This window comes from Patella vulgata, chromosome 5 (assembly GCF_932274485.2).
Source record: "Patella vulgata chromosome 5, xgPatVulg1.2, whole genome shotgun sequence".
Lineage (NCBI taxonomy): Eukaryota > Metazoa > Mollusca > Gastropoda > Patellidae > Patella > Patella vulgata.
In genome coordinates, this window is record NC_065883.2 from 2549687 (window position 1) to 2572263 (window position 22577).

At 36.3% G+C, this 22577-nt stretch overlaps 1 protein-coding gene and 1 long non-coding RNA gene across 6 annotated transcripts; both read right to left on the minus strand.

The window, feature by feature from the left end:
• Nucleotides 1-585: 585 nt before the first annotated feature.
• Nucleotides 586-21886, minus strand: LOC130010507 (fibroblast growth factor receptor 1-like). 3 transcript variants are annotated; one of them, XR_008788115.1, is made up of 6 exons: nucleotides 21606-21886; nucleotides 20328-20589; nucleotides 6258-6385; nucleotides 4268-4531; nucleotides 2752-3566; nucleotides 586-2378 (listed from the first exon to the last, which is right to left on the minus strand). XR_008788115.1 is itself a non-coding variant. In XM_056100857.1 (6 exons), the coding sequence occupies exons 1-6, from the start codon at nucleotides 21664-21666 to the stop codon at nucleotides 2161-2163; spliced, it is 1371 nt and encodes a 456-aa protein (XP_055956832.1). In that variant the 5' UTR covers nucleotides 21667-21872; the 3' UTR covers nucleotides 586-2160. The 3 variants fall into 3 exon arrangements, 2 of the variants coding, with proteins under 2 accessions (XP_055956832.1, XP_055956833.1); XM_056100857.1 differs by having other exon boundaries at nucleotides 2752-3189; nucleotides 21606-21872; XM_056100858.1 differs by lacking the exon at nucleotides 4268-4531 and having other exon boundaries at nucleotides 2752-3189; nucleotides 21606-21872.
• Nucleotides 9099-18417, minus strand: LOC126830880 (uncharacterized). Of its 3 annotated transcripts, XR_008788117.1 has the most exons (6): nucleotides 17785-18417; nucleotides 17164-17352; nucleotides 16800-17039; nucleotides 10872-11004; nucleotides 9804-9936; nucleotides 9099-9114 (listed from the first exon to the last, which is right to left on the minus strand). It is a non-coding gene; the product is annotated as an uncharacterized LOC126830880 (long non-coding RNA). The 3 variants fall into 3 exon arrangements; XR_008788116.1 differs by lacking the exon at nucleotides 9099-9114 and having other exon boundaries at nucleotides 9705-9936; nucleotides 17785-18415; XR_008788118.1 differs by lacking the exons at nucleotides 9099-9114; nucleotides 17785-18417 and adding an exon at nucleotides 17506-17766 and having other exon boundaries at nucleotides 9705-9936.
• Nucleotides 21887-22577: the final 691 nt, after the last annotated feature.

A 22577-nucleotide genomic window follows, 5' to 3' on the forward strand; every position in this document is an offset into this window, starting at 1 on the left:
GAAAGAGGCTAAAGAGGGCCACCTGGGAGTATACCGCCGGTGCAGGCTGGAATAACCAGATGCCAAAGGCTGTCATTCAATTCGGGCTCTTCGCGTATTTTGCTGAGCATAACCGATTAGAAACAGTTTATATTCATAATACATTATTATAGGGTGCGGGACTGGCAGGGGATCGCATAAGTGGAACAGCCTAGGTCTAACTATTGCATTCCCCCACCCTTCAATATGTAGCTGAGGTGCTTATTATATTTATTATTCCCTTCCAATATGTAGAGCTATAAAATCAAACAAGTAATATATCAGTTTAACTATCTGATAATTACACCATTGGTATTTTCATGAGGAAAATGATAAACCTATAGTCGTAAGGGTGGGGAATTGGAGTCCAAAGAATGTAGCCTACTATTAGAGAACCACATGTTAGTCTCAAAACTACCCCCCCCCCCCCCAGGAAGAATGATTATGTTTCTGTTATTTTACTTCTGGTAAATAACAAGACATTAACACTATAAACACAATAACACAGGGTATTAGTTTTACTTACAAAATACTCTACAAATAATACTTTAATAATACACAGTAATAGACAATAAAACTACAAGTTTATTTTATAAACAATAAAAACACAAGTTTATCTAATAAACCACTGTAGTTATAGAATAATATTCTACTGATATAACAAACCACTGTAGTTATAGAATAATATTCTCCTGATATAACAAACCAGTGTAGTTATAGAATAATATTCTCCTGATATAACAAACCACTGTAGATATAGAATAATATTCTACTGATATAACAAACCACTGTAGTTATAGAATAATATTCTACTGATATAACAAACCACTGTAGTTATAGAATAATATTCATGGTATAATACTTGAGAGGCATCTAGCAATTAATTTATGGATACAATCACTTAGTTTGTTATACTGCAACGTTTCAACAAGATTTCACAAGTCGTTTCCAAGCAAATATCTAATGTATAAATGAAACACATCATTAAGTATCTAAATGCCCGGATCTTCGATATAAATGTTGCGACCGTATTACGCCAAATAACAAATATAACTTTCATAAGTTTACTTTTAGTGTCAACGACAATATGAATGTGACAAAAAAATCTCACATATGTCTTGACGTGATAGGGGAGACGGGCACGCATCTACGGGATAGAGTACGCAACCATCGAAGGGATTGTAATATTGAAAATGGACCCTTAATTGTAAATAGACATATCTTTAGATGTGCACAACACCTACAAGTAAAATTCCAAATTTTCCCTTTTTATAAAATGAAAACCGATGACATCACGAAAAGGAAATAGTCAATAAGTAACAAATTGCCATTAACTTCATTAATTTTCTTAAATCTATCCCATGATTTTTTTCCACTCATTGTTCCTAAATTAAACCCATATACTACAGATTAACACGTGTGTACATGTTTTCTATTAGTTAACGATATACTATGTAACCATAGACAATGGTAACTATAGCCAGTTAAAACCACAGTGTTACTATGTAAATATGTATAAATATTAAAATATACTGTCCATCTTTATACAATGACATTATTTATGAATAGTCCCAAGACGGACCTAAATCTTTTATCTCTTCATCGTTTAACGTGAAACAAAGAGTAGTGCAGCTTTCCGGGTGTTCTAATATTTCTGGATATACAGCTATACGGTATATATCGTATAGCTGTATAGCCAAGTCACAAATGATCTTTAAGAATATAAGTCTACTTGGAGTAGGTTTTTTAGTTATTATAATTATATAAATCCACAGTCATAATCATATAATAATCAGTTTGGTAATAAAACTTTAAACAACGTTTACAGTATTTAATGTATTTTTATATTATAAACAACCAATAATTTAAATATGTGGTGTCTTAAAATGAATTATGTTTTTAAAGAATTTTATTGTTTTTATTACATTAATAGATTCAGTTGATATAACATTACATAAGTTAACAAATATAACAGTTAAATTATTGTTTGTATTGTCAATGTATTAATATATTAACTCAAACTATCCAATTTGTTCCATTCTTTAGTTGAACAAGGTCCGAAAGATTTGTTGTTTGTCCATAGTTTGTTCATCCAGTCATTTCGTAAGTTTGACGATGTGGTTGTGTGTATTGAGATAAGACTCAATGACCCTGTCTCTTGTTCGAGAGTGGTAGATAGATGTTCGGTCGGTGGTCCATAGTAAGTTCATCCAGTCCCTCGTAGTCGGAGGAAGTAGAGGTATATAGAGTGTTTACATGTTTTACAGAATCACCAGTGTCTACAGGACTATTACCATGTCTGGTGGTAATATTTCTAGACTGGGGGCCTACTGTGTCATTAACACCATTTCTATCATTAGCTGAAAATAAAACAAAATTGAACTAAATAACCCGAAAACCATTTCATAGTCAATATACCCACCCGCCCCTCGCATTTCACACATTCGTATGGAAACGAATAAATATATTTTGTTTTCGCCAATTTGCCGCAAGGTCAATGTACATTCATTCCTCTGTACCCCAAATGAGAAGTGATATTCGGCGTTCTAGAAAGAGTAATCCTGCCCTACATCGTGCACGACAGAAGTCTCTCTTTCTAGCAAACTGTCGAATTGTATTTGACCTTGTTGGTCGCATGTTGCCACCTTAAACATCATTTGTTTTATTTCATATTGACCTCAACAACTGGGGTGATTATTTGTCTAGAAACCAAGAAAGATATAGCAAACTTACACATGATGGCATCTCTTCTCTTCTTGATACACCATATAATAACAAATAAGACACCAGAAATAACCAGACCAATACCAAGACCTATAGCTATACCAACTCCTAGCTTGTCATCGACAGCTTCCTTTACAGCGTCTCCGTTAGAGATCACAGATAGTGTGTACGTCTTGGAGGTGACACCCAGACTATTAATAATATTAACTGTATAATTGCCCCAGTCTTCGTATGTAATATCGCGTATAGTTAATCTTGATGATAGACCATCATCTGTTTGTTTACTTCTTGTACCTGTAACCATGGTAACTGGCTGTTGGCTGCCATCTTGTTGGTGATAATACCAGACGAATACCGGAAGTGGATAAGCTAAAACGTTGATTGATATTATACCCGTTTCTCCATGTGGTACAACTATAAAATCCGTAGGTAGAACAATAGGGGTACCTAAAATACCACAACAATTTTTCAGTGAAAATGAATAGTAGATCAGTAAAACTAATGTCGACTCGGTGCTGGCGGTTGACAATACTTTCGGAGTCATTCTGACCAAATATAATTTCTCCAGTTAATATCCTGGGTATCAGTGTCCACCGCAAACCCATGAGATAAATGAAATGAATAGGGTTTAACGTCCTACTGTTCTGCTCCAACTGGGCTATTGAAGACCGGAAACCCATGAGATAACTCTATGCAAACCCAGTTTGACGAACGTTAGCCAGTTACTGGAGCGGTTCTCTAACCCCGGGCTCGAAATTTTTGGACAGATACACGGTCTCTAGCTTCACTTTGGCGTATATCTGAGGTAACTGAAGGTCACTTTCCTAAAACACAGAAACATAACATATATGTCATACCAAATACATGTAATATCTTTTGGTTTTTATTGTGTAATAATCATCAGACGTACAAAGAAACAAAGAAGAAACAAAGAAGAAAGTAAAAGTTTCGCTTTACATTTAGTTTCGTTTTTAATGATCGAAAACCAGTCAGCCTACCTGTAGCGATTGCTAACCGCGTGCATGATCACTGGCGGTAGCGCACGACACTGGTGCGCTCACCATTAGTGTAGCGTTCTACAGGCCCGGACTAGGCCCCGAATAACTGTCGGGTACGGATACCACGATGGTGACGAGAGCCTCAAACGGAACAAGGACGGACTGGTGTCTTACAGTTTTTCATTCCAAACTGAAAGAATCCGATTCTGATCCTTTTCACACCACTAGGTAACCACACCCAGAAAACTAAGTATATTTTTCTATATTCTTTTATATCAATATTTTTTAAAACATTACTCCGGGTTCCTCTAGGCTCCTTGAGCTTGCACAAGTGTTCCAGCTGCCTCACTCTCACGGGCTCTGCGTATACTAGAGGACAGCCGATGGGAAGACCGCTTATGGAGACTTGTTAACGCAATTCTTAGCTGTATTTATTTGCATTAAACCCAACCGCACTGCCTCATCAGATAGGGATCGCAAGGGTGACATAAGCCCCGCTTACTGGATTGTATACAATGTATACTTACATCTGACGTAGAGTGGAATAGTTTTAGATACAGGTTGACCAATATTATTACTAGCTGTACAGGTATAGTTATCTGTATGTTGACAACTAGCTTTAGGTATGGTATATTGACTACCAGAATAGAGTTGTCCCCCTTGTTGTGACCTGGACCATGATACACGTGCCGCCGGGATACTTTCAACCAAACAGTTAATAGTAACACTGGAGTTTTCATCTATTATGTTGTCAACAACATCAGATGTTAATTTTCTTATTATTGGTTGATCTATAATATACACAATAAAATGAATGCTATTTGAATATTATATACTCTTTAAAACAAGAAACGCACAGCCCATTTTTCATCATCTTTTTATTTGAATTGGATCGTTGTTTCCATAATTCTTACTTGTTTAATGCCATTATGTAAGGATAAAAGAAATTCATGATTGGTTTTAAATATAAAGTCACTAACTGTGACTTTTTTTTCAAAATTTGTTTTCGCTTGAATGTACCAAGGCACATGAGTTTAACCACTTCCCAAGTTTTTCGTATGAAAATCAGTTGCACATGTAAACACTCAACGACCCAAGGGATGCCACATCTGAACGAAGACCAAGGCAACAACACTATCCGTCGGTTACAAGCAAGTGCATACCAGACAGATGTAGCCAGGATGCTGAATGTTTCACGGAGTACCATTTCTCGCCTTTGGGATAGGTACCAACAACGAAGTTCAATACATGACCATCCAAGCTCAGGCCAAACAAGAGTGAACTCACCTGGCCTGGATCGTCACATCCGGTTACGTTATTTGCGGAAACGGTTCACAACAGCGACCTCTACTGCAGGAGCAATTCATGGACAGCGTAGGAACTCAGATGAGACAGTACATTAAGGCTTAAGTGAAACCGTATTAGACCTGTTGTTTTGAAATACGCCGGCACCGTCAAATCCGACTTCAATGGGTTTAGTAACACAGTGTATGGCCACAGCAACGCTGGAGAACAGTTTGGTTCAGCGACGGGTCGCAGTTCCTGTTGAAATGAGGCGATGGTAAAGCGGGGATATACCGACGACGAAATGTCCCTATGCGTTTCTTTTTTTGAAGAGTACATGTTAGAAAAGAAATTGATTCCCCTACGTCCTTGATAATGAAACTTTGTGTACATGTAATGTTCTAATATTATCTAATAACACTTTGTATTTATATATTTTATATATTAGTTATCTTGTTTTATTTATATAAATGTAATATTGCCTTGTTCTATAATATGTCTAGAGCTGAACATTTTAATTATCTATAATTTAGAAAACGTGACTTCACCTACGTCCTTGATTACGAAACTATTTGATATTCTAATAATAGAGTAATATGATAATGGGACTTGTGGCACCTATAGTTATATGATAAAGGGACTTGTGGTACCTATAGAGTAATATGATAACGGATCTTGTGACACCTGTAGAGGAATATGATAAAAGGACTTGTGACACATATAGAGTAATATAATACACCTATAGTTATATGATAAAGAGACTTGTGACACTTATAGAATAATATGATAAAGTGACCTGTGGCACCTATAGAGTAATATAATAAAGGGACTTGTAGCATCTATAGAATAATATGATAAAGAGACGTGTGGCACCTATAGAGTAATATAATAAAGGGACTTGTGACACCTATAGAATAATATGATAAATGGACTTGTGGCATGTATAGAGTAATATGATAAAGGGACTTGTGTCATCTATAGAGTAATATAATAAAGGGACTTGTGGCATCTATAGAGTAATATAATACAGAGACTTGTGGCATCTATAGAGTAATATGATACAGGATCTTGTGGCACCTATAGAGTGATATGATAAAGTGACTTGTGGCACATATAGAGTAATATGATAAAGGTACCTATAGAGTTATATGATAAAGGGACTTGTGGCACCTATAGAGTAATATAATAAAGGGACTTGTGGCACCTATAGAGTAATATAATAAAGCGACCAACCTTGTATTTTCTTCCTACAATATACATCTGTGTCTTCTCCAAGGTAGCCAGATGTCCATATCCAATCGGTTCGCCTGTGAAGTGATTCATTAGCTATCGAAGCAGCATCCCAGTTTCCATCCTCAAATCTAACACAAAGAGAAATGGGGTTTAACGTCCACTCGACACAAACTAGGCCATTTACGGACTAACGTATGTTTCAATTTTATTTCAACAATTCGCTTGCGCTTAGGGGTCTTTAGCAGTGGGAGGAAACCGGAGGACTCGGAGAAAACCCACGAGGCTGGACAGGCGATCCTACTCCTTGTCACGTACAACCGGGGAATCGAAACCACGCATCCGCATAGGGATCTTTAGCTGTAGGAGGAACCTGGACCCGGAGAAAACCCAGGAGGTCGGAAAAGCGACCCTATTCCTTGTCTCGTACAAGCGGTAGTCACGACACTTCGGTCACACTCACTACACACACACACACACACACCTACACACACGAAAGTAACAGGCAGAATTCCTATGAAAGTGTTTTTGCTATGGCGTCATCAATTAAAGATAGCATTTTACAATATAGTTTTTAAAAGGCTGGGGCTACACTGAAAAAAAACTTGTGTTGAAACAACACAAACTTGTGTTGTTTTCAACACAAGTTAGGTGTCTCTATTTAACAACACAAACTTGTGTTGAAACAACACAAACTTGTGTTAAATGTTGAAACAACACAAGACTTGTGTTAAAATTTACCAAACAACACAAACTTGTGTTGAAACTTGTGTGAAAATCTACACAATACTTGTGTCGAAACTTGTGTTGAAATTTCTGAAACTTGTGTTGAAATTTCTGAAACTTGTGTTGAAATTTCTGAAACTTGTGTTGAAATTTCTGAAACTTGTGTGGTTTCATAAAAACTTGTGTATAACCACCAACAAAACTTGTGTTTTATTTTCCCTCAATTTAGCAATCTTTCCCATGCAGCCCCCACCCCTTTTGCTCTGTTTAACCTGTAAAGTTTGATAAATGAGGTAACAATAATTTTATTTGTTAAATTATCATTTATTCATAAAATGATAGGAAAAAGTAAATTAACACCACCAAATCAAAACTAAATAGACATCATTTGAAATGTTAACAGAAAAACAGAGATATAATTCTAATACTAATAAAAATTTTGTTATACTTTGCCCCCCTCCCCCCCCCCCCCACATCACAAAATACAAAATAGCTATTTAATTTTTTCTTTACCCGAAAACAAGAACTGAGAAAAGAAAGATCCCTACCCCATACCCCAAAAATATATAATTCAAATATATCTAAATTTAATAACATCCAAACCAAGCCCTAATTAGATTAATTATGCACTAAATAGAAATACTTTCAGAAACTGAAAAGTGCTACAAAGTCATATTACAAGTGATTTGTGAGGCATCTAGAAATAACTAGCATACACAGAAAACTAACAAAAGAAAAATGCACTATTTTGCAGGAGTAATAAAATGATGTAGAACCTTTACCTCAAACAAAATGAATATTTTATACATAAAAGGAGCAAAGCATCAAGATTACAGGATTGAAAAATAAAAAAATATCAGAGAAAATCGCAAACATTAAATAATATGTACAAAATATATATAAATAATCACAAGTCAAAAGCAAGGAGGAGCCACTGTGGTTCAGTGAGTGCATTGGCCGAGAAATTTCAACTGGATTTTCCGACATAGTTCCCACACGTCAGTAGTGTAGGACATGACAAGGGATAATTGGGTATAAGCCCAGAATTGAAACTACCCCCACTGCGTTTACTTTAAAGAACCCTTGACAATTGAATTATCTGACTCAATGACAGACCCTTCTGATCCAATGTGCGTGTGTTAACCATTCGGCCCTCCTGGGTTCCCTTTAAACAACCCTTGACAGTTGAATTATTTGATATAAGAGTAGGTTGTAGGGCAGAATCACCATAATAACACAGAAAAGTAGGATATTAAAAACTATTTCATTTCATAAGCAAGGGAAAGTCACCTTAATGTAGGTCAAGGTTTTTTGTAATTCTGGGTATATTTGATCTACATTTGGTTTCTAGACTATGCCTATTAAATATTTTATGATTTTCGACCAAATTCTAAGTGATTTATATGTCACTTTACATTCTATATTATACATAAATTTCTGTAGAGAATTAAAATCTAATTGTGTTTGGGATGAATATTTAACAGTAAAAACAAAAAAAAAATATTCAAAAATTGGGTCAAATGCATTCTTTTCCAGAATTATAAAATAAATTGATGCTTGGGATCTCTTGTTGTTATCATACATCAAATAATCTTCCAGCCTAAAAAATAAAAAGTAGGCAATAAGAATACTTTCTTACTATTTATGGTTCACAATGTTTAAATAAACAATTTATTTTGCCACATCGAGACTGAGTCTCTATTTTGTTTCATCTTTGGGTAACACTTATTGTGTCTTGTCCAGTAACAGACCCAGGCAGATTATTATATTTTATTTCCATCGACAACAAATTGGATATTACCTATTAAAATCTATTTGAAAAGTAAAATATTGTCCATTTTTATACTGCTATTTACTGTAAAAATACACAAAGGGTCTATCACAACTTGAAGAAAATCAATGGATGTGATTGTCAAAAATCAAGAATGCCAAGACTTGAATAGGAGAGTCCTAGGCATTGCCCCAAGAAGAATAACTAGATTACCAATCAAGTGTATAGAACTAGTTGATGATTAAAAATACAAATATGTATGTTACTTACATTTTACCTGATTATCAAGCTCTGTGAGAAAAGGTTTCCATAATATGAATAGCCATTTCCAACTGTCTTGATCTTTCTTTCTGATGTAGTTAACTGAGAAAAAAAACATACTATGTTTTAGTTGACTTAAATCGATTCAATATGTAAATAGACGAAAGTTTTAATTTAATTAAATTGTATTGTAATGTGTTCGTTTGCTTTGTCACAGATAAGACAAATTGAAAAAAATGAAATGAAATGGGGTTTGGCGTCCTACTGTTCAGCTTCGACTGGGCTAATGAGGTTGGGCATATGCCATACAGTGTGCCACGAGAGAAATTTTGCCGGGTACCGTGACTCTAAGGCCTACTCTTGTATCAAATTCTAACTGCCAGGGGCTCTTTTACATGCACACCAATGTGTACACGGGACCACGTTTTTTTGTTCAATCTGAACGACTAGACAGCTGTCCTTGTAAGGCCCCCCGTACTGCATCGTCTTACTGCAAACCCGCGACCTTAAAATATGCAAACCAGTGTCTAACCCACTTGGTCACCATGGGTCCCCACAGATGAGATAGTCATATCTACATGTATCTGGACATAAGTAAGATTCTGTCTGTGCACATACATGTACGTGTACAGTTTTACTATACTAAACTGAATTTTAAATTTCAAAATATTATAATGAAATGGAGGTTTATGTCACATCAGCTCCAACCGGGCTATATTGTGCCAAACACATTATGGTGAGATTCTAAAATACCACAACAACAATCTTTTCTATTAGAATTGAACACTCACCCTCCAAAAACACCTATGAGAAATCATAGGTGCTCAAATCACCATTTCTTCAGCTCTTTCTTTTCCCATATTTGGGTTTTTTGACTTATTTTATTATATGATCTTTGATTTGCTATGGCATCTAATATGGAAACTGAAAAATATGAATATGTGACATGTAATTAACTGTTTAAGATACCTTACCATATACAAACTGTGTGATATCTAAAATCACTTTAATCCCGAAGATCTTACCTAAAACGTGAAAATCTGTTTTAATAACCCTTGTTTGTCATGTGACTGGAGAGTCACAGTAATTAAAAGAGAGCCATGTGGCTTAGTGTGTAAGGCACTGGCTTGCTACCCGGGAGGTTGCGGGTTCGTTCCCAGTGTTGACCGAGAAAGCTCATTTGGATTTTTCAGCATGGATTCCCTGTCTAGTCGTCATGGTGGCTAAGTGGGTAAGACGCTGGCTCGCTAGCCTGGAGGTCGGGTGTTCGATCCCTACATTGGCCGAGAAAGTTCACCCAGATTTTCCGGCGTGGTTTCCTCTTGTTAGTGATGCAGGACGGAGGGCCTGACAAGGACAGCTGTCTAGTCATTCAGATTGAACAAAAAAACGTGGTCCCGTGTACACATTGGTGTGCATGTAAAAGATCCCCTGGCAGTTAGAATTTGATACAAGAGAAGGCCTTAAGGTCACGGTACCCGGCAAAATTTCTCTCGTGGCACACTGTATGGCATATGCCCAACTTCATTAGCCCAGTCCTCCGTACTGCAATGTCTTACTGCAAACCCGCGACCTTAAAATATGCGAGCCAGTGTCTAACCCACTTGGCCACCGTGGTCCCCCACAGATGAGACAGTCATATCTACATGTATCTGGACATAAGTAAGATTCTGTTTGTGCACATACATGTACGTGTACAAATTTACTATACTAAACTGAATTTTAAATTTCAAAACAATAAAATGAAATGGAGGTTTATGTCACATCAGCTCCAACCGGGATATATTGTGCCAAACACATTATGGTGAGATTCTAAAATACCATAACAACAATCTTTTCTATTAGAATTGAACACTCACCCTCCAAAAACACCTATGAGAAAGCATAGGTGCTCAAATCACCATTTCTTCAGCTCTTTCTTTTTCCATATTTGGGTTTTTTGACTTATTTTATTATATGATCTTTGATTTGCTATGGCATCTAATATGGAAACTGAAAAATATGAATATGTGACATGTAATAAACTGTTTAAGATACCTTACCATATACAAACTGTGTGATATCTAAAACCATTTTAATCCCGAAGATCTTACCTAAACCGTGAAAATCTGTTTTAATAACCCTTGTTTGTCATGTGACTGGAGAGTCACAGTAATTAAAAGAGAGCCATGTGGCTTAGTGTGTAAGGCACTGGCTTGGTACCCGGGAGGTTGCGGGTTCGCTCCCAGTGTTGACCGAGAAAGCTCATTTGAATTTTTCAGCATGGATTCCATGCCTAGTCGTCATGGTGGCTAAGTGGGTAAGACGCTGGCTCGCTAGCCTGGAGGTCGGGTGTTCGATCCCTGCATTGGCCGAGAAAGTTCACCCAGATTTCACGGCGTGGTTCCCCCTTGTCAGTGATGCAGGACGGAGGGCCTGACAAGGACAGCTGTCTAGTCATTCGGATGAAATGAAAAAACGAGGTCCCGTGTACACGTTGGCGTGCGCGTAAAAGATCCCTTGACAGTTGGAATTCGATACACCGCAGTGCCGCTGTCCGGGCAAAATTTCCCTCATAGCACACTGTGTGGTGTATGCCTGTCTTCATTAGCCCAGTTCGGAGCAAAACAGTAGGACGTTAAACCCCATTTCATTTCATTTCTAGTCGTTTCAATGGAACACAAAACCTGAGGTCCCATTGGCGTGCATTTAAGCCGATAGTATGGTAGTTGGAATTTGTTGGCTGTAGCACCCGTGTCACAGTTCGACTGCTAGTTTGCGATACCCACACTATATGAATGAGTGGGGATTGGCTAATGAATTCTAAAATCAGACGAATGCTTCGGCGAAGCGGACACACCACTCAAATACAATTCGGCCAAATATATCAAACATGTTTGATTCGGGCGTATGTCAGTGGATAAACTAGGTGAAGTTTAGCGCCAATTGATTCAGCCAAATCTTTTGGCTAGTTTATCCAGCACTGACGATTTAAGTTTGTACTTTCTTTATATGCAAATATCACATTTGAAAGAGGCTGTAAGCCTACTTTCTTTAAATGCAAATATCTTATTTGAAATAGGCCATTATTATGTGATTCCCCACTTGAATGTGACTAGGAATAGGGTCGCCTGTCCAGCCTTGTGGGTTTTCTCCGGGTCCTCCGGTTGCCTCCCTTTGCTAAATACCCCTAGTGTTCTGGTGCAGAGAATGGACGGAGAATGGGTTCTTGTCGGACTTGAGCAGTCTGGAATGCGTTCACGAACACATTCCCGTTCTCAAATCCCACACTACCTCATAGCTGGTGTGAGGGAGAACAAACATGGTCGACGTATCGATAACTGCTGAGAAAACAGCATCATGGGTGCATTTATTAATTTAAAAGTTTAATACCGTTCGAAAATTGGATGTAGTATGTGGCCAGTATAACATCAAGTAAGTTAGGTTGCCAGGCAACGAAACATATGCCCACAGCAGTTTAATCGTTTGCGCAGTCAACAGGGATTGTCGCATATTCATTCTTTTGTAGGTAATGTGGGCTTTTACAAGAAAATTTCATTACAAGATTATAATTTTCGTCGTTTGTGGGTTTACAAAGGTTCTACAAACTGAAACAAGGGCCTTAATTGTTGAAATTTGACAGATTTTTTTGTTTTGTGTTTTACTAATTTAAATAATGCATACAATTTTCATACAAATCGGATGATAATTTTGTTGTTCGTGCGTTCACAAGGTTCGAAAAAGTGAAACAAGGGCCACAACTCTAGACATAATTCACAGAAATCGCAAATTTAAAAGATTCAAATGAATTTCACAAAGTGAAACAAGGGCCATAACTCCAGAAGAAACTAACAGAAATTATTGAAATTAAATAGGATTCATCTCATTAAAATAAACAACATATCAATTTTAAAATAATCAGTTCTGTAGACGACGGACAAACCTACGGACGAGGGCGTATCAAAAGGTGATGTAATCGTCATCCAAAGAATTGAAAAGGAGTAAAACGGTGTCATAATTTATTAAAATTATGCTTAATAGCGAAGTAAATACTAAACAAGTTATCGTAACAGATTGTATAAATTTAATTCATCTTGTTACCATGGATACCGTTCTCTCATGTTCGAGACTCATGAAAGTGTTTTCATGTTCTTCAGCCGTTCTCGAACCTGCGCAAACACTGTTTCTAATACACTCCTACGGTACGCGCAAGCAAATCATTCAAATAAAATTGAACAATATTAGCCTCGAAATTACCTAGCGCCAGTAAGTATAAAGGATCTATCCGACAAACACTAACAACAACTCTAGGTTGATTACATGTCATTTGGGACTCACGTCATTTGGGACTCGCGTCATTTGGGACTCAAAAAAATATGACCACGACATTTGGGACTCCGGTATACGACGTTTGGGACTTTGGTATACGTCGTTTGGGACTCGGGTTAACGACATTTGGGACGCCGGATAATTTATTAGAAATAGGCCAATTCAAACAAAACACGAAAGAAAATATTTATTAACATGAAACACGTGGTTAGTAAAAGGCTCATCCAAACGATAAAACATTAGTTGCACTTACGGTTCTTTGATAATCATCGTTTCTCATAAAAGTTTTATATTTATTTAAAACGAATAATATGCTGATGAATTTATTTGAAAATGACCTACACAAAAAACAAAATAAATATTTACACGACATGCAATCTTTTTTTACAAGCCCCTAGAAATTGTTAACGATAATCCGTGAGCTGCACGTTGACATGCTTGTCGTAGATGGCAATACCAATTGATAAATTAGTGCGTACAAGGCAAAGTTTTTTTGTGGAAAATATAAGAAATGGCAACGATCAAAGCGGGATAATTAAAGCTGATTAACTGATAATCCCAATGTTATTACAGTATGTTCAAAGAAACCTAACGGTTCTTTGGTGGATGAGGAAAAATGTGAGGTGTCAATCATCGAGAATGGCGGCCGTGTGTTGATTGCAGTTATACCGTTTCACGAAAAAACATTAGCAGTGGTCGGTCAATCAAGCTCGTTTACTATTTATAACGCAAATTTTTCGTTTCGGTTAAAACAAAATATACGTCCATTTTAATTGGCCGAAGGATGTGTGACTAATAGAAATATGGCGGGCGGACAAACTGACCAAACAGTATATTTCGAGGTATTTGAGGTAAGCTAATTTAATATTATATCATAACTGCATGTGCATACTTGTGTTTCTGTGTGATTAAATATTCAAAAAATCATTCTTAGGATACAGCCTCGACACCAGTCAGCCCTGAATTGCAATGTTTGTTTTGTGTTCTGGGCGCCATTTTGAAAAAAACTGACATGACCTATATAATACAATCCAGCGATAGTGCAGTCAATTTCCTTTAAAAGGGAATCCGAATTTGTTAATTTTCTGCAATATCACTTCGGTGGTAGCGGACGTTAAATAAAGCTATTTCACGTACAAAGACCTACAATAAAATCCAGGTGAATTGGGAAAAATATTCATGCATTTTCTTGATGAAGAATAGCTATTTCAATTTGTAAATGCCCAGTCATCTTAGACAAATAATAATTCCAACTTCAAATCAGTTGTATTTATTCAAATCATACTATGAATAATTGTGTTTTTCCACTTGCATAATAATAAAAACTTGACTTTTATTATTTTATTTCTTCAGGCCAAGAACATGGAAAATTGGTAATTGCCTTGTATCACTGCTAACTATAAGGCACAGGGAGCCTTGGGCAGAAATGATAATAATATGGTTCTCAGATATGTTACTGTGTACAGACTGAACAAAAAATATATATACACTTGCTATTACATGTACATTATATCATTGGCAATAATAAGATCCAATTTTAGTTTTTAGTTACACACTGTTAACCACCAATAGATGAAAATAAATCATAAAATGTATTCAGCTCGACGTAAGACTTAAATAGATACAGTTGGTTTAACTTGAATAGAAGTTTTAATTATCTATGCTGCATATATGCATATATCCCCTTGCAGCTGAATCACATTACATATCTTTTTAGTTGATGTTCATATCGTCTTACGTATTTGTCAACATCAATGTGACCTTGTTCTATGTCACATTAGCCTTTTCAGACTTGTTACCACGAATTTACTCACCACACCCTCGCATAGTTATGAATTTATTGTTTCACTTGACTAAAGAAACATTTTGTAGGAATGTATGCTTTTATAGATTGGACACTTGTTTGCAATATCATTGTCGGTGGAAACTGGCACTATACCTAAAGAATGACTGAACAAATAGCGGAGACGGGGTTTCAGCCGGCTGATTTCAATTATTTCTTTAAATACAGTAAAGCTTGAAATATGTCAGTTTTCCCTCTTTAGAATGTTTTTGTAAATAAGTTTTTATTGTAGTTTCCGTGGCGTATTCCCAATAAGCGTTAGAAACAAAGATATACACCATTAATCCCGGTGCCGATAAATGTTGGGTTGTGTGGAACATGCTAACAAATCTCAGGTACGATATATGTTTGATTCTGGTTGAGAACAGCATGAGAGCAACATGATTGTTTTCATTGGAGATGAGACGCAAATATTCAAAGGGGTCAGACAAACTCTAAACCAACCGCGTTCCCTTCACTGAGTCCCTTCATAGGAGGCCCTGTCTGTCTACCTGTGGAATAACATGCATTTGTATCTGTTAAATTTGTGTGGTAGACAGATTGATATTATTTATATAACGTCTTACCCCAAATAAATTGCAAAAGAAACCATGAAGTTTCTGACAGCGATATTTCGTAATTAGTGTGCTTTAAGGTTGACCTTAAAAATATCTTTGTTTCGCCTAACGCGACCGACTAACTAAAACCACCCCCGACTTAAATTATTTTATTGCACTTTTCCACGATCTTTTTATTTTATTTTGTGTGTCAACCTGAAATATATCACGAGAGTTATTTCCCTTTACTATGGCTATGGTTTGATTCATTATTGAAACTGGTTGATCAAGACGAAAGCGTCATAGGTGTCGCTTCTCAACAAAATGGTTGCAGACGAATACACGTCCATTCCCACGAAATGATTCTGCTTCTATGTCTGTGGTGCGTAGTTTTAAACATAACGACGATATTTTCAATATCCGTTTTCGAGAAAAATGAAGGCACAACCCGCACTATCTTTAAAAACGTGTTGAAGGAGTTTCACACTTCAAGTTCGTGGCAAATCGTGTGCGAGTCGGGCATCACGAAAAATTCCCGATGTCATTGATTTTTTTGCCAATTGAATAAAGAAGACGAATGTTTCCACCCGGAAAATTAATATGTAACAGGCATTGCCTGAGTAGAGCGAAGCTGATTATTGTCAAATATAAAACCTTCATTCATAATTAATTTTCTCAAGTGATACAAAAAATATTAAATAATTTAGTTTTTATTGAGATCTAAATTTTATACATTAATTTTGTTTTTAAAAAAAGAACAAAAAAGTGTGAGAATTATTTTCATTGACGTAAAAAATATGTGACGTCATTGATTAGACGCGTCATAGAAATAGTTCTATGAGGCGCGTAATCTCGCTTGGGCGAGATTTGGTGGATAGAATTATTTTTGTTAGTTACGTGATCTCGCTTGGACGAGATTTGGTAAGTTGACATGCGCATTGCCTGTTTTGCCCAGTGTATCCGGTTCCGGCTGAATTTTTTTTTAATCAAAAGTCTGTGGGTGACATTTTCAATTACGACCCATTTGTGACAATTTCAAGGTCCCAAATAATAGTCCCTTTTTACTATTAATAGTAATTCAATCAGTAAGTGCTATTTACCTTATAATAGTCGTCTTGGCTTTTACCCGACATTACACAAAACACCAATGGTAACTGTCGGGTGGTCTCTCCAGTCTTAATGAAGGCGTGTATGGAAAAACAGCTGAGACCATGGCTTGTTCACCACCCGAAAAGTTGCATCTGTCTATCAGTACAAAAAATGTGATGGCGCCTTTCCCCAACTTTTACTCTTTTTTGATAAAATCCCGGTGCACTATGATCGATGAAATCTTCGTCAAGCTAAAACAAAAAATAAATAAAAAAGTACATTTAAGTACATGTTAATAAATAAATAAAATTGTACATTTAATTACATGTTAATAAATTCTTATATACATGGGTATTTAATTGCATGAGTACTTACGCTTGACGACACGTCAGTGGGATCTTTTGGTCGCAGAGTCTGTCGGGTTCTTTATAGCGACCTTACAAGTGCTGCAATGGGTGGTCTGCTATGAATGGGTTCTTCTGCAGAACCGACACTGGATAAAACTCTCTCCGCTATTGAGGAACATGCCTTGGTAAAAACATTTCCTTTGGCTTCATGCTTTGCCTGTAATGATAAGATAAAACATATTAAACTACAAATATATTATTGGTTTATTTATATTTTATTTATTTATTTATATATTAAATTCATTTATTATTATAGAGTTAACTAGGTTAACTAGAGTTAATTATGCAGAATTAATATAACACAACATACACAGATGGCAATAGAATGAGACAGTGTTCAGAAAAAGGGCGGAAGAAGACTACCTGTCCTACTTGATTCTAGGACATATATATAGCATGGACCTACTTGATTCGACCAATTTAATACAAGGAAATGAATGGCATAGTTTGTGTCAAGTGAATTTAGTGAACTTTAAACCCCATTTACTCGCCCTCTCTCTACAGAGATAAATACTTTTCGTGTTACATACAATAACAATTATTGGCCATTATTAAAAAAATATATTAAAAGGAAATGAAATTCTGTTACCTGTTTTTCTTTGTGTAGTACATGCTAACATCAATGACTGGAAAAAAAAATAACGAAACTGTAGAGAAACTTCTGAATCATTGAAAGTCTAATATTAGGCCTACACATTGATGACATTGATATAAAAAAAAGGCTGATTTGTTTGTTGTTGTTTTTTTCTTTTACAGAAATAAGATTACATTTCAACTAAACAACTAACACAAAAGTTAGTATCTAGCTATAGTCCATGTCTGGATATACATTTCTCCTTTTGCCCGAACGTCTATAAAAATCAAAGATGGCGGCCAATAATTGCAACCGGGTATTACTATAAAATCAAGACAGATTCTTACCTGCTAGTCCTAGTAGGGGGTTTCTTGCAATTATAAGTATTTGAACAACGGTGTAGCGCCGATTAGCTAATAATAATTAAGCACGATTTCAGAAAAATTAAGACAGATTCATTAGATTGCTGAATTAGCGGAACACTTTTAGAACACATCAAAAAAATTTTCTTTGTGGCGCCATTATATAAATAGACTTCCGGTGCAGTCAGTGGCAGTAGTTCTAAATCTGACTGTTTTAAACGAAACGAATTATTATATACATAGAAGCAATATATACATGCTAAATTAAATACACGGTTTTATTTTTTGTAAAAATTTACAAACCTGCATGCGGTCTGGTATTCTATGTGACCATTATAATTTTTTTTAAAATATCACGGCTAAAGCACCCTGTTGATGCTAACTTCACTACATCTATCTAACCGAATGTCGCTGATATAATATCAAAGAGAGAATTTGTCGCAATGACTAAAGTATAGATACTTCTTCTTAGTTAGTTGTATTTTACGTCCGCTTCCACCGAAGTGATATCGCAGACAAAAAGTATAGATAACTTGGAGAACCATTATATCAATAAGTCGATTATGAGATACACGTGGATGATCAATTAAATTTGATTGGTTACTTTTCAGTTAACCAATACTGTCCAATTTCGATTACATCAACCAATTACATTATTAAGAGTTTTACTCATTTTTTTTGTTCATTGTACATTGAATCAATTTTCGAAAAGACCAGGGTGCTGAAAATCACATGTACACTATATATTCATTTGATCTATCAGTTTATTGGGTCAATAAAAAAAGACAGACATTTTATCTTTACAGACAACTTAACATCAATTAACATTCAAGTCTGTCTGGCAATTGTCTGATTAATTGGTACTCACGCCCTTCCAGTGAAGAACAGCATGTGATTTTCGAGATGTGAATTAAGCCCTTTATTACTTTTCTTAAAACTTGACGACTCCCGAATTCAGACTTTGTATGGAGTTCTTTTTTTAAAAAGAAAACAATTCTTGGAAGGTACACATTACTTGTGTTAATGATATGAAAAAAACACAAGATTTTATAAATCGACACAAGTTTGTGTTAATGCAATGCAAAACAACACATAACTTGTGTAGATTAGTTTTAACACAAGTACTTGTGTTGAGATCCAACACAAGTGTTTTTTCAGTGTATTTGCCAGACAATTCGGAGGCTATTTACCACTTGTATGTCTCCGTAGCGCAATTATCAACCGATTTCAATGAAACTTGCAGATCACGATAACATTAATAATATCTCAGAGTAGCCAAAATTTCGACCACTTCTGGTAAGCAGTTTCCGAGATATCAGGTTACCACACATTTCATGTGGCACGACTGCAGACCACAATTATGAGCCGATATCCATAAAACTTACAGAATGATAACATTAATGATATCTCCGAATAGCCAAAATTTCGACCACTTCCGGTTAGCAGTTTCAGAGATATCACACATTTCATGTGGCGCGGCTACAGACCGCAATTACCAACCGATTTCAATGAAACTTGCAGATTACAATTATATTAATAATATCTAAGAGTAGACAAGGTTTCGGCCACTTCCGGTTAGCAGTTAGTCGTAAGGCTATTTTAAAATTCTTGCTTACCACATGTGGCAAATAGCCACTGCCTTTTTAAAAATAAGAAATTAGACGGGGAATGGCAACTCTCTTAAAAGAGGCTGGAGTTATGTGTAGATGTTTGATCATAATGCCAGCGAAGAGAGTTGATATTAAAAGATAACATGACGTTTAACGCGAAACGTTATTGATATGAATAAACCATTTCTCTTAGTTTTAAATATACAAAAGGAGAGAGAGAGAGAGAGGGAGAGAGAGGGAGGGGGAGATAGAGAGAGAGTATGTTTAAATGGCTGAATTAATGAACACGGGCACACGCCAGCCTTCTCTTGTATCGAATTCCAAATGCCAAGGGTTCTTATACGTGCATGTCAATGTGTACACGGGACCTTGGTTTTGGTACCATCCGAATGACTATACACCGTACCTTGCACCACTGACATGAGGGAACAAGGCCGGAAAACCCTGATGAACTTTCTCGGTTTGAACAGAGGACCTTAAGGCTAGCGAGTCAACGTCTTACTCACTGAGCCACCGCGACTATCAAATTTAAAAATCATGGAAGGCGAGGTCCTTCAATGCCTCACCCAACAGCTCAATAACTTACTCCGGTGTACTCCAGTTTTCTTCAAATTTTGCTGAACATTTCCATGATGTGTCCGTTGTATAAGTTTGATTTAAAGTGAAAGTAACGTAGATACCACCGAAGCCTCCTATGTCCACACAATGTACTCCAATAACTATCGTGTTGTCAGGAAGGTCTATTTCTACTTCAATTCCCCAATTACTGTGGTTTGCCATTAAAACACCATCCGCGTAGAAATACATGTCGTCATCGCAGGTTGCTCTTGCTACGATCTCGGCATCAACTTAAAAAATGAAATGAAATAGGGTTTAACGTCCTATTGTTCTGCTTCGACCGGGCTAATGAAGACGGGCCTACAACCCTACGACATACAGTGTGCTATGAAGAAAAGATTGCCAAGGGTTCTTTTACGTGCACGCCAATGTGTACACGATGCCTCGGTTTTTCGTCTAATCCAAACAACTATACGAAACTCTTGCCAGGCCATCTGTCCTGCGCCACTGACAAAACTCAGGGATCGAACACGGGCCCTCCATGTTAGCGAGCCAACGTTTTAGACACCGTGGTTCCCGCATCAACTAAAAGTTGTGATATAATTAAATAATGTAATGTTATGTCGCTTCGGTAATAACACGCCTACTCGTTGGAACCTCCTAGAGGTCAGACAAAACTATTATTTTGTCCTTTGTTGTGAATTAGTTCATTACAAATGGCATCCGGAGAATGTTTCTTAAATATTAGTTATTAGGATCCCATATTTTCAAAGCCAAATATGGATTGAAATATCCCAATACTGGCCGCAGTTAATTCTTTGTTTGCCTTCAAATGTTATATAAATTATTATTTAGACATTTATTAACATGCTAAGCCCATAATCAACTCTATAGATTGTCAGACGGTGGAGATTTAAATGGATTAACACGCCCGAGGGATTTAAATGGATTAACACGTCCGAGGGATTTAAATGGATTAACACGTCCGAGGGATTTAAATGGATTAGCACGTCCGAGGGATTTCAAAACATAACGATAAAATGGATAATAAATATTCTACACTGCATCTTCTGTGATAACCGAGGCTATAACTCGGTTGTCAAGCACCGTTGGTAGGATGATGAACGATCTACTATATATTTTCAAATTTGAATGAAATGTTCAATATTTTCATTTTACATTATATTTTTGAGCTATTAAAGCAAGAATGGACAACTATTTTTCTAAACCTTACATAATGTATCGTTAACAAAACTACCACTAATATAATGTACAATATTTATTATAAAAAGATTATATGACTTACCATCAATAAACGTTGTAATCGTCAATAACGAAAATAAAATATATAATCTCCCTGTCGACATCTTGAATATCGTGTTCTGACATCTACTAGGGTATAACGTGAATTACTCCCGCTTTTCAGTATAAAATGTTATTATTCTGACCAGGAAGGGTTTTGTGTTTCAATCATGCAGTGAAGTAAGTTCAGAATAACATGAGATCTGCTGTCTACTTAAATATACTTGAATTATCCAGGTCAACTTGATATTGTGGCGTCTCGTGTTCTAAGAATGTTTAAATACACAATAGACCCCTCGAAATTATTGAAGCAAAAGATGTCACGATATTAATATGGTAATGTATTGTGATTGTTGCGATGACTTTATCACTCAAAAGACAGTTTTTGCCGAGTTAATTTTACTAATGCTCTATGTTGTATGTCGCCATTTCGTTTGTTAATTGTATGGAAGAAATAACTTTTACTCCTTGATTGTTTTGATGTTAGATCGGCATTATATAAGTTCACAGATATTTTTGTAATGTAGTATCCTTGTATTGTTTGTTAATTGGCGTTATGATTTTAGCATTTGTGATTATTTGATTAGTATTAACGATGTTTTTAATAAAGTATTTTTGTTTTGCAACTACGGAATTACTGGGACAATTTTTTGAATACATAGAGAAGACTTGGATAGAATCCTTGGCCGTCGCAAACTGTTGTGTACTTCCACAACCTATAAAATGAAATGAAATGGGGTTTAACGTCCTACTGTTTTGCTCCGAACTGGGCTAATGAAGACGGGCTTACGCCATATAGTGTGCTATGGGGGAAATTTGAATTCCAGCTGTTAAGGGATCTTTTACGTGCACGCCAAATGGGTACACGGGACCTCGGTTTTTCGTCTCATGCGAATGACTAGACAGCTGTCCTTGTCAGGCCCTCCGTCACTGACAAGGGGGAACCACGCCGGAAAATCTGGGTGAACTTTCTCGG